This window comes from Coffea arabica, chromosome 9c (assembly GCF_036785885.1).
Source record: "Coffea arabica cultivar ET-39 chromosome 9c, Coffea Arabica ET-39 HiFi, whole genome shotgun sequence".
Classification (NCBI taxonomy): domain Eukaryota; kingdom Viridiplantae; phylum Streptophyta; class Magnoliopsida; order Gentianales; family Rubiaceae; genus Coffea; species Coffea arabica.
In genome coordinates, this window is record NC_092326.1 from 33,529,535 (window position 1) to 33,543,091 (window position 13,557).

The 13,557-nt window shown below is 32.4% G+C and overlaps 1 protein-coding gene across 2 annotated transcripts; it reads right to left on the reverse strand.

The window, feature by feature from the left end:
• Window positions 1-263: 263 nt before the first annotated feature.
• LOC113707917 (kxDL motif-containing protein LO9-177) lies at window positions 264-5,423 on the reverse strand. 2 transcript variants are annotated; one of them, XM_027230315.2, is made up of 3 exons: window positions 5,244-5,419; window positions 4,223-4,375; window positions 264-620 (listed from the first exon to the last, which is right to left on the reverse strand). In XM_027230315.2, exons 1-3 carry the CDS (start codon window positions 5,369-5,371, stop codon window positions 518-520), a joined length of 384 nt encoding a protein of 127 aa, XP_027086116.1. In that variant the 5' UTR covers window positions 5,372-5,419; the 3' UTR covers window positions 264-517. The 2 variants fall into 2 exon arrangements, with proteins under 2 accessions (XP_027086116.1, XP_071921257.1); XM_072065156.1 differs by lacking the exon at window positions 264-620 and adding an exon at window positions 1,393-3,259 and having other exon boundaries at window positions 5,244-5,423.
• Window positions 5,424-13,557: the final 8,134 nt, after the last annotated feature.

Here is a 13,557-nt window from a genome sequence, read left to right on the forward strand (position 1 = left end):
TTCTTTCTTCTTCTTCTTTTGGTAAAAAAAAAATTAATCTTATATACACTAATAGTGTATATACTATCACAATTTGATGCATGATACATGACAAAATTTAAATTTGAATTTTGCATATGTTTCATATATTTAACGGTGATAGTGTGTACACTGACAGTATATATAAAAATAATCCAAAAAAATATAATCAAGCGTGACAAAAAATGACACCCGCCCTAGCAATTGTACTTGTGAAAGTCTGCAGAACTTTGGCAAGTCAAGACTTTGAAACTGTAAAATCTTTTGTATCAAACCTAGCATTACCTTAAACTGTTAGACAGTAAATTGTGGTGACATATAGAATGCTATTGCAAAGTGAATCACATTATGTAGTCATCCAAAAGAAAGAAAAGATACATGATATAGATATGCCACTAATTTACACGAACTCAACATGGTCAGTCTTTCCTAAAGCACCCTGCCATAAGAAAGAATGTGAGACAAATGAAAAAGCAAGAAAGCTTGCTTAGACCAAAGTTTACTGAGGAAGTTCTAGGTCTGGTCTTCTATCAAGTTCTTCTATTGTTGAATCATCTGGAAATGCATCAGGATAGGTAGCCAAGATCTTCGCTTTCATGCTCCTAATATTTAGAAACAATAGCGAAAGAATGAATTTATGATCAAGACAAGGGATGCAGCGAAGAGGTCACAAGAAGATTAACTGCTTCAACATGTCAACAACGAGAAAAATTGACAAGAACGTTATGCAGCTTCTTCACAAAAGCATACCACTATGAGGCGCAGCAATGGAAAATATTGAAAATTCTTTCAAAATGATGTAGCATTACAAGAAAAGAGCAGGAAAACCAAATCTTACCTCAAATTTGTTACCTTGTTTCTTTTTCCCATTTATATTGGCACAATAAAAGAAGAGGAAATATTTCTGTTAGAAACAGGTTACCAGATTGCAACTCCTATTCAATGTTCAAGAGCCTTTCTCTAAGTCTCAATCGTTAAACTTCTTACACCATACCCATATAAGCTTGGTTTAACAGAACAATGGTTTTTATGCGGCCATACTTGCAATGGAGTTGAAACTGCAGCCTATTAAAGCATGAGAATGGTTCTTTCCCAGCTTTTTGGGTATTACTCCTTCCTTGCATTTCAGCAGAATTCTGCATTCTGTTAGCTTGGAGATGTCTGTCTCAAGATATTCGAAACTTCATAGCATCCTTGTTGTATCAGGAAAGGGATGGTTAAACACACAGTACCCTTGATTCTTTCCTATTAATAACTCTGGTGGGTACATCAAAACAGCCTAGCCACCCTACTAGAGTATCACATTAAAATGGCCAATCCCCTCTGAATGTCCTACAATCGACCTTGTACTGGAAAATTCTTTTAATGCAAAACTTTTCTCAATTCTTCTTCACAGAACTTGGTAACATAATACTACCAAATATTTGATTTCTAGGCATTTTCCTCTCTGTTCTATTGACAAGGCAAATCATGCTTGTGTTTGTAAAAGCATGTGCTTGCACATATCATATTTAGTTTCAGAAGCTTTACTTCGCCACATTATTTTGGCGAGTAAACTTTATTCTTTCTACACAAAACTTCTCCACATAGATGCATATATTGTGATTCTCATAAACGTTTCAAAATATATTACTGCAATTGAAGTCAATAATTATAACTAAATTCGAATGTTACGGTACCTAACCGGACACAATTCTACTATAATTCTGCATCATAGAGTGTTTTACACTGAGCTTAATTTACTATACTAAAATACACACATCGCTTATAAGAAGCTCCTACCCCTCTTTTGACGATCACTTCATCCTTTCTTTAAAGCTAGTAAGTAAACATCTGTTCAAATTCTTCAACAATTTCTCAGTCAAGAAATTTTCAGTTTTTAGAGATCTTCTTTCCCTGAAGAAAATTTTTCATTTGTAACCACCAAATAGAAGGAACCAGAGAGCTACATGCTATGATTAATTCCTAGAAAGATAGACCATTGAAGTAAAATAACCATCTGCGAACCCAGAAAAAAGAACACCAAGTCTCATGTAAACTAGTTTTGATATTTTACATTCGACATAACTTTCCCCCATTTTAGCACATTTCATGAGTTTTGCTTTCCAATTTCTGACTTTCCTGGTAAAAGCGAGTAACAAATTAATACAACTCATTTTAGAAAAACAGGTAGATAAAGGGGAAAGAAATCTAAAGACCTCTAATTTAGACTGGTCCTTAATGCAGCACTTGCTCCTTTAAGTACTTTCCAGACAATCTAAAGTGCATAGTCTGCCTAAGAAAATAAGACAAAGAAAATAAGACATTAACACATTAAAACAAACTTCCAATAATAGCTATACAATTTCTCCTCAGAGGTCAAGTTACTAAGATCCTCAAACCATGTCTAATAGTGGAAATGTACCTCTAACAATCAACACTGGAAAGAATGTACGAGTAGAGGGTGAAACTTGAAACATGTTTATATCTGGACTAATATATCCCAAGCCCATAATCTACAATGGAAGTTCGAATCCATTAGGATTCATGTATCTGTCCAAAAGAGGATCTTTATGATTAGTGCTGGAGAACTCAAAGGCAGTCCAATTATGGTTGTCTATTTGCACTTAACCAGGAGATGAACCCAGATGTCATAAATTCTCCTCCATGTAGAGGAACTTCAATCTAGATCCACCAGATGGGAAAAAATATACAATGAAGAGAATGATCTACTTTCAACTACTGCTTCCTAGACTAGAATGATTGAATCTAGACCATAAATGGTTACTGTGACTTGCTGAGAATATAGGGTGGGGGGAAGACGAGTGGTCACTGGTCCTAGATTGTAGGCTTTGTATTCTTTTTGCTTACCAAAATCCCAATGCATGTATTTATGTCTTGCCCTCTCCTCCTCCCCCTCAGTGGACACTGCCAAGTCTGGATCCCTTAAAATTTTATAACTAGCTATCAGATATCCAGAAATAGCTAATCTTACATGCAGTTGCAATTTAATTCATTATTCAATGCTACCAAGTTGCACCTCTTTAAAAGGATTCATAATTTAACTTTTAAATTCACTCTAAACTTTAGAGATTATGCATAATGTTACAGATCAATTCAAAATAACTTGTTCTGAATATATTTCTGTGCTGGAAAAAATTTATTTTGGGTTCTTCAGTCTTTTTCTCCAAAACTCTTCAAGGTCTTGCTCCAACTTTAGTCATTCTTTTTCTGATGAATCTCTCTGAATCCAGTAAAAATCCTAAAATTTCAGAAAGTCATTCAACATAACCATTGCCATGTTCTAAAGTTTGAATTCGACTTATTTGTCATTTATATGAGCTGATATTGGCTTTGTAACTCAGCCTTTGGCCTCTAAAGATTTTAAAAATAAATCATACAGAATTGAAACATAAATATAAAGTTTACATTCAGAATAACAAGACCAGTTTTCCTAGTGTTATAAGTCACCTTACAGATCATTGTAGGAGCAAAATTAGAGCTCCAGCAGAGGACACTAAGAGAGTCATCATCAGGATTACTATATTGGTCAAGTGATGATGTAAAATGAAAATTGGCATTTCATGACTCATACATTCAAATCATATACATGCTAATATATTTTCCAGAAACCCTTGTTTCAGCAGTTTGAGCTAGTATCCATAACTAAAAGGTTTCATTTGGGATTCTACCAACAGAAGCAGAAGAATTATGGCCGGTACCAACAGAAGCCAGAATAATTGTGGACACATTCCGCAATTAGAAACTAACATGATTTAATTGTTCTTCTCTCATGAGACATCCAATATCCATTAATCCTTACTTGTCTGGAGTCCAAACCTAGTTAAAAATTCATTTGCAAAATTTTTCCTGTCCTTTATCTCTCTCTCTCTCTCTCTCTCTCTATTTTTTCCTCCTTTTCCTGCTCTTTTTCTGCATGAAAAATGATTTTCTGTAGTCCCCATTATAACAGGGCTACTATTTGTGAGATAAATGAATTGGTAAAGTTCCCCACAGATCTTAAACTAGATATATTTCCAGAAAGGAAACTACTCTGAGATATGTCTGACTTATGGATGCATTCCACTTAGGTTACAATTCAATCAAAATAAAAGTCAACTGAAGGAGAAAGTCCTGCATCAACAACACTACAATGCACGTGATCTACATATTATCTAGTCATATGATATACTGCCATGAAAAAGAAAAAAGTTAGCGAGAATACCTTAACTTTTGAAATATGTAATCGAGGTCTGACTTCATTGATTTTAGGAGACGTGTATTCCTAGAGAAATCAGCTGAGACCTCTGCAAAGCAATGCTCCGAATACTCATTAAAATGCGAAAGAACCGCATTGCTGTCCTGTAGTCGTCCCAATCTGTCAGTTTACAGCACAAAAGCAAAGGAAGTGAGAAACACAAATGGCACAGAAAAACAATTAGGCCACCAAAGCAAGGACCATCAACAAACTCCAATTGGTGGATGGACAATTGAAATAAATCAAATAAAATATTGCATGCCTTTTAGAATGAAAAATCATTAGAAAGATGTATAGCACAAAAACAACATATAAGAAGAAGCCCGCAGCTTTTCCATGTATAAGAAGGAAAAAGGAATTTTTTTTTTCATTTTAAACTAGCAGCTATACTCTGTTCATTCACCCCTTCATCTATAACAATTGGATCACAGGGACAAAAGTTCTTCCAGCAATTCAGACGCATTAGCTTCAGATACAAGCCATCACACATAAATAAATCCTGTCTAAGTGCAAAGAATAGTCCATCTCACAAAATAACTAAATATGAATCACTATGGAAGTCAATAACCTTGCCCCACTGCCAACTGCTTGAGCATAAGTTCTCATAATAAAACCTTGCCTTACCTCTAACACCCTAACATTCTTCTAGTCATAAAATTGCAGCATAATCAATTCACTCTTTTTGAAAAATCTTTAGCCTAAAAATTCAACATGAATTCCTACTTCAGGAAGATAATAATCACAGTATGCATAAAATTTTCATAAACAAAAATGCATATATGCATATTCAATCATAGGGGTAGCAACCATGATTCATCTATATTACTCAAAACCCAGATTACAAAAAAAAAAAAAATTGAATTCGAGAACCCAGTAATCTTTTTATCCATTTGACTCAAATAAGACTATATAAGAATCTACATAAAGCATAAACCAAAGCAACTATCTCTGAACACACAGGAGAGGGAGGGAGGGAGTATATACATACATGAGGTGCTGTAATTGCCTGATGGAATCCAAATCCTCAGAATTGACAAGGGTTTTGAATTCTCTGGAGATATCTTCTGCTGCTGCTTTGATTGATTCTTTCTCCGCTGGCTCCATTTGATCTTTCATCTAGTGTGTGAATGTGTGAGAAAGAAAGAAGTCTGACCGATGGAAATCGTGTTAGTTTTCCGTTACAAGAGCAATGGGCTCGTGGGTTTAGAATTATCAGATTGGGCTAAACTACTGGAGAAAATGCTCCCCTTTTTCTCTATGAATTTGTGGGCCTACAGGATTGAGGATATTGGGTTTTCGAAGATAAATTATTAGCAAGCATGTCATAAATTTTACAAGAGGACTGCAAATAGGACCTATCTGTATATATGGTCCAGGCCCAAACTGCAAACACATCTGGAGCCATTTAGTGTGTATAACATTTGTAGACCTAGTAAAATAATTACATTCTGAAGATATATTTTTTCTAATGAATAGAAATATTATGACACGCAAAGCATAGGAGATATTTAGTTGAATCCTCTAAGCTATGGTTGGATTTATTTATTGTCTCGGGCATAGGTTTTTTATATTCATTTAAAAAAATAGTTTGCCTTGGGAAACGTAAATTGGCCACCTTTTTTGACAAGTTACTTTATTTGTTTATGTTCGCGATTAAGAATTTATCTAATGAGTTGAAAAATACAATATACCTTTTAATAGATTAGGAGGAAATTTACACTCTTTCATTCCAAATTCATCCTTTGTAAAAATTTGAATGCTGTTAGTACAAGTTATGAGTACTAATAGTGTGACATATCCGTGTATCAAAATTGTGAATTTAAGAAGAAAGAGTGTGAATTTAGCCCCTCTATATTGATATGCACAAATTATCATCTAAATCTAAATGTTCACATTAATCACTAATCTACATATCTATGTTGATGTTTAATTGATCCTCGCATTTTTTAAGATTTAAAATCTAGACTCTATTTAATGAGTACATTGAGTAGCATTAAACAAATCCATTAATTACTTTTTGTTTTCCAAAGTAATGGTAAACAAATAATAAAGGCACTTTTTCCAACTTGCAATGTGTATTTCTATATATTTCCATCTATTTGAAAACTTGAATAAAAAGTAATTTGGTGATACAACTTTTGTATACATATTTTTGCTTTTGACATGGTTAGATCCTTTGTAATTGTGCCCTTTCTCTACTATAATCCTCAGCCATATATTTTTTAATACTTTCACAGGAACTTTTTTTTTTTCAAGTTGGTTTTGTATGATTTGCAAAAACATTCCTAAATAATATACAGCTTGCATTATAAACATAATTTTAAATTACATTTTTATTTTACATACATCACATCACAAAAATTGTTATAGTACCAATAATTGAGCGTGTTTGGATAGTATATTATTTGGAATAATTTTTGAAAAAATAGTGTAGCACGTTTTTTATATGATATATGTGAGATAAAAAAAAGGGTTAAAAACAAAAAAGCCCCCTGTGATAAGCCTAATACACAGAAAAGCCCCCTCATAGTTTCAAAATATACAATACGACCCCTCATACTTTGAACTAAATTGTAAAGGTGACGGAATCCGTTAAATTTAACGGAAATGACTTATTGGAAGCTAAAAAAAAAATTTTATACCTAATTTTTATCAAATATACCTATTCTACCCCTTAACTCTCAATTCTCTCTACTTAGAAAATAAAACAAATGATTTTTTTGAGCTGTCTTTTGTTTAATTATGTAAGGGTATTTTGGTCATTTTGACCATTTCCGTTAAGTTTAACGGATTTCGTCACCTTTACAATTTAGTTCAAAGCATGAGGGGTCGTGTTGTATATTTTGAAACCATGGAGGGCTTTTCTGTGTATTAGGCTTATCACAGGGGGCTTTTTTGTTTTTTACCCTAAAAAAAATTGTTGAAAACTGTGTATTGATGATGCAAGCACATAATTTTTGACAAATAATCTGTTATTCAAAATTTTTCTAGGTAACTCTAAATAAGTTTGTCCCATTGTTTAGGATTTCCAAATTCCAAATACTCGGCATTACAATCTAACTTTACAACAAAATCAAAATACAAAACAAATGAACAAACAACAAGCACTAAGGAAATATTTTAATCACAAATTAAAGGAGAATACCATCAAGCAGAAAAATTAACATCTAATTACTCTTTGCTTCTCATTTTCTCCAACTTCTTTCTATTTGTTCTCATCTTGTCAAAAAGCATTCTCTTTGAGAGGGATACCACCATGATCTCCCTTCTATGAATTTCATTTTATTTTGTTTTTCAATAAAGTTTTTCCTAAATTTTCTTCGTGAGATTCCTTTGTTTCTCTAGGGGTCTCTAGGGATACCACCATTTTTTGTTTTTCCTAGAAATTTCTATCGTCAATTTCTTGTTTGATCCGAATTTACTTCATATTTGGTTGTTAGATCTAGAATTTTTTGGTCTTGGATCTATCTTGATAAATTTTATCTTCATTATTGAAACTTGAAATAGTTAATTAATAGATTTGGTGATTGGAACATGCAAAAAAGAGAGTTGCAGCGATTTATCTTATTAGAAGTCAATTTAAAAATTTCTTGTATTTTTTTAAATATTTTTAAAATCATTCAAATCTAGTGTATTTGCATATTTGTTATTTCAAATGCATGTTTAATATGCCACTAAAATAAAAATGTAAATCAAATCGTGCTGAACGATTTACATCAATTCATTAAAAAAAATTTATAAAAAAAAAAAAGAAGAGGGAATATTCTAATCGGCTTCACCGGATAAAGATGCCCCTCTAGTTTCTAGTACTAACTGTGAACTACTAGATGGCCTGCTGGGTATATATCAAAACTGCAACCGAACCATCTTTGATTTTTGTTCTTAGTTGGTTTCTCAAACAGTCCTATCCAAAACCCAATGTTCAAAAGCCTTCAATCATCATACCACTGCAGCTAAAAATTTCCCCAAAAAACTATCTCTACTAAAAAAAAACTACACCCTTTTCAGGTTTTTATGCAAGCCTAAAAAAAAAAAAAAAGAGAAAAAAAAAAGAGAGAGAGATATAGAGAGAGAGAGGAAATGATGGACAAAAGAATAATCATTTCTCTCTTGCCAAGTGCCAAATCTTCTACTAAAACAGCAGTGTGTTTGGATTATAAATTATTTGAAATATTTTTACTGTAGCATTTTTTGTAATGTGATGTATGTGAGATAAAAATTTAATTAAAAAAATAAAAAGTTGTATTGAAAATTGTAATGGTGATGTAAGCAAATATATTTGGGAAATAATCTTCTGTCCAAACAAACTGCTAACAACTCCTTGCATATTTCCCAAAACTCTAAAACCTCCTTCCACAAGTAAGCAAAGGAGATCTATGGCATTACATAAATGCGAAGTGGTCAAAGATTATGCTGCATATTCATATTTCATGCTGCAGAGAAAAGGAGAGAGAGGAGAGTAAGGACGATACCCTAAGGAAGGCTAGCTATGGCCAAATCCAATCCCTTTCTTTCAAAAGTTATTATACTGATCTATTTTGCATGTTTTCCGAAGAGCCCATGATGATTCTTTTGAATCTTAAGCTCTGTAACTACACTAGATTTTCACTTACGTATGCGTAGAAGCAATCCCTACACCCCTAGTAAGTAGCCCCTTTTTTTTTCTCTTTCTTTCTTGCTTTCACGAAGAAAAACAAAAACAAAAAAAAAAAAGATGAAAGTGTACAATTAAATTCAAGGCAGTTCCCGTTTGGATTTGCATTTGTTGGAGAGTTTTGAGGGAAAATTACCCGAATATTTTTTTAGAATATAATGCATACGAGGTAAAAAATTATTGTAAATAATGTAGAAGGGCTGCTATTCACAAAAAATGGTGAAGGTTTCTTTTTTTTTTTTTTTTTGTGCACAGAAACACAATCCAAAGGGGAACATGACAGAAATGCACTTTCATTAATAATGAAAAATATTAGGACAAAAACTGTTTATCCATAATACAAAATCCAAGAATATCTAGAAACAACAACAAAAAAAATAAAAAAAAAAAACAAGATTCTAAACACTTTTTTTTTTTTGAAGATTCTAGTATTATATCATATGTGTTAGTGTCATGTGCGTTGAATTTGATCTTTTTCCTCGAACAACAACAGTGGCATGAAAAGGATTCAAATGCACGCTCGTCTGATCTGATCAATCTCTCACCTGAAAAAAGTAAGAGAGAGATATTGAAGAACAGTGCGTATGGACAAAAAAAAAGGGCAGAAAGCTAGCAAAAGAGCCTCCACGCGGGAACAGTTCTTTATGAACTTGGTCTGAAGATTTGCTACGCCAAAAAGATAGATTTTTCTTCTTTCTTTTTCCCCTTTTTGAGGGAAGAATACACATTAATCATATATTAATACAATACAAATCAAGGGTTAATCCACTTGGTTATCATGTTGTGCTGCCCCTGATCAAATTTTTCCCTTCAAACTTCACAATTTTCTCAAATAAGTACACAGTTTTTGCTAGACTTTGGAATCTGTTTATGTTCAAATCAGTTACTATTTCTGAAGTCATAATTTTCTCGAAATTTGAGTAAAGAATCGATTTATTGTTAACTTGCATGGATTATTATATAATTTCAATGATTGTGGTACTCGTAAAATTTGTCATACTCTCCATTAATACGAGAGCAAAAAATTCACATAAGGATAAGAAATTGCCTTTTCATTTTTTTCCCCTTGTTTAGCTTCAAAGCTCCATGCTAACGATGATAATAGACTACATGCCCAGACAAAGTAATCTACTAATTTGGAAGAGAAAACACAAACGAACAGTTCAAATGGGCTAAATTTTGTGTGCCAAAATGGTTAAAGAAAGAAACTGATACCCACAAGGTTTCCTCGGAGGGAAAACTGAATCAAGACTTGCAATAACTACTGCTACTGCATACATTAAGGAAGGAGCACGAGGCTCCAAGAAACAAACAAGGGCCTATCGTATTCACCTTTCAAACTGCCTCGATTTTCAAATGCTGTAAAAGGAAATCACCCCATTTAATAAAGTCCAGACCCTACAGAGAAGATGCTATGCCTTAGCCAGTTAACCCCTCGTCCCCATAACCTCCATATGCATGATGATTGGATGTGTATGTATTATGCATGATTTTTCAACTAGTTGCCATGCATGGCATGGAAACGGAACATTGATGAAATACATGGTATGGGAGGACATCAATACACCGTATATATGTATGGGAGGTTGTATTTATGGGAGAAATGGGTAGTGGTACCTTAAATATGTAAGTATAAAAAAGGAAGCCCTTAGTAAACAGTTGTGTTTGATGCCTTGTTGGTATACTAGATAATAGCGAGGAGGGGTATATATGTGATGCTGTGTTCATATATTCTAGATGATAATAAGGGTAAAAGATTTCGGAGGTCACCAAATTATTTTTAAGGCAATGTTTTGGTCGCTCAGTCATTAACAGTACGTGTTGGATAACTTATGAAAGCTCTATTTGTGGAGACTAATAGCTCATTTTATTACTAAGTTTCTTTAATGCATTTTTGTTTTAACGGGTGTTCTTAAAATACTCATATGTATAACTAAATTACATCCAACTTATGGTGTAAATGTACACATTTCCATTCATTGGACCTTCTACATTTAGGTACTTTTCACATTAGTTTAATTTATGCCAAAAAATTAACATTTTGAATCTCCTCTTAACAGGTGTCCATGGGACATTCATTATCCAAACCCTTCTTTAATTTACGTATAATTAAGTCTAAGGACTTTCATATGCATTGGTTTAAGAAAAGAGAAGGGATAACTTCAGAAACCTCACCTAATGTTTCTAACAATTTCCGTTAGCAGCCTTGATGTTTCAAAAATTATGCCTAGTTGCCTCCTTTATCCATTTAAGGTGCTAATGCTAGCCTTAACATTCTAATGAAATTCTTTTGTTTGCTACCTTGTTATGCTAACACAAAGGATGGGTTTTATACTCTTTTTTTTTTTTTTTTTCCATTTCCCTTCTTTTTTGTTACTCTTATATTTTGTAAACAAAATCACAATTCTATTGGTCCCTAGCTTCCATCTCGATCAAATGTCAAGCTAATGACATTTTTTTTATAACTTTGAATACTGTCTAATTCTTTTGCAACTCTTTTTTGTTTATTTATTTTTCTGGTTAAATTCAACAATAACTAAGAAATAAATGGCCCAAAATCACTACTAAACTATGGTAGTTTTACCACTTGACTAATCCACAAACTTTTAAAAAAATTATGGTGACACTTTCTTCTCGATCTTAAAAAGAACCTCTATCTCCAATAAAGCACTAATAAAAGTAGTGAATCCTAATGAGATTTGTCGTTGTAGTTGATTATCAAACAATAAATTTAGTCATAAAAAATTTGACACACATTCTTTTATAATTACATTAAATTACTTTACAATTATTTAGAAATAAAAATTAAACTTTATTAGATGAGGGCATTTTAGATGATTCAATAAACTTTTGACCGAATTCATTAAAAGTGTCAAATTAGGGGAAAAATTGTAATTTTAAAATGTCAAGAAGGCTTAGTGAAAGTGATAAAGACTTTAGAGGATGTTTCTGAAATTATCCGAAAAGGAAATTTATAGAACATAAAAACTTCTTTTTGGCTTAAATCCAACATTTTCTTCTTATCTATTTTCATTTTTTATTGACCATGATATAGGATGGATGATGATTTTTTTCCCCTTCTATAGTTCTATGTAAGTTTACACACACGCAGATACACAAATATATATATGTGTGTGTGTGTGTATGTATAAGTTTATGTATTTATCTATAAAAAAATGTAAGTTTTTGTAAAGTCAACGAAGTCAAGGCGATGCAACCAAAAAAGAAAAAAAAAACTGATAGAATGAATAATAGTTTAAAAAGTCAAAAATTGAGCAAGTTAAATAAAACTTTGAAGAGTTAAGTGGTCCCGAAACTTTTGTATCAAATTAGTTTAGCAGAAGTCTCAACTCAAGTTGATAAATCTTTAAACTTGTCCATAAATCAGCATGTGTAACTAATACCCATTTTATTTGGCTTTTTCTCTTTGTCGTCAAGAAAAAATAATTAAAAGAGAAAGAGGAGAGAAAGAATGCCTTATAATTAAGTTCAAGGACTTCTATATTTCATACTTAATATTAAAAGAAAAATATTATAGAACACCAAAATTTTTTAATTAAATCCAACAACTTTTTTTCTCATCTATTTTCATTACTTCTTGATCATGGTATAAAATAGATGAATGGTTTCTCTTCTATGTTTTAATTGATCATGCATAGACATAATTTATTTTAGATTCATCGGAATCAAAACGATATCATTAAAAACACGGATGGAATGACAAATAGTTTACAAATTAAAAAATCAAGTGAGGAAAATAAAACTTTTAATAGTTAAGTTGCCCCAAAATTTTTTTTGATCAATCTAGTTTGTTATAAGTCTCAACTCATGCAAGTTGATAAGTCTTTAGAGGTTTTTAAACTTGTCCATAAATTAGTAGGTGCCTTTGATAACATTTTATTTTTTTTCTTTGTCAATGTTAATTTAGAGAGAGAGAGAGAGAGAGTAAATATGTTTTTATTTTTATGTTTACTGAAAAAACATAATCGTGATGAGTATTTTGTTGCATTTGAAGTTATGCAAATTACATTTGTAGAACAAAAATGCATGATAATAAGACTTTATTGAGCATCCATTTGGTCTTCAAGCAACAAATAATTGAGGCAACAATTTAAGCAATACATGAGAATTGTGATACATGACAAAGTGTTCAACTCCATTGGCACGGTCGTGACCGCAAACGGCAGCAGCACACGTTGCCAGGGATGCATTTGCACCCTACAAGAGAACCAAAAGATTTACAGATTGGTCCACAATCTGCATCACCGTGACAAGTTGTGTCTATTTTGGATCCACCATATTTGAGTGTTTGGCCTACCCAAACCTTTTGCTGAGCATTATCATCAACTGCCTGTAGTCCTATTACCAAAAAAAAAAAACCACATGTCATATAGCAAAATTGTCAATCATAGAACATTGGTTGGTGATATGTTAGTTCTGAAAAGTAAAGATGTAAAATTACTAACCAAAAGAGCTTGTGGCGACCAAGAAACACAAGAAAATCAAGCATGCATTTGTTCGTAGAAGCTTTTCCATCTTTAGTGTTATACTAAGGATGTGTATGAGTTTTTGGGTTTAGTGACATGAATTATGAGTTTTTGGTGCCCCATAAATAGTTCTAGAAAACGGTCGTCTTTTAAAATACATG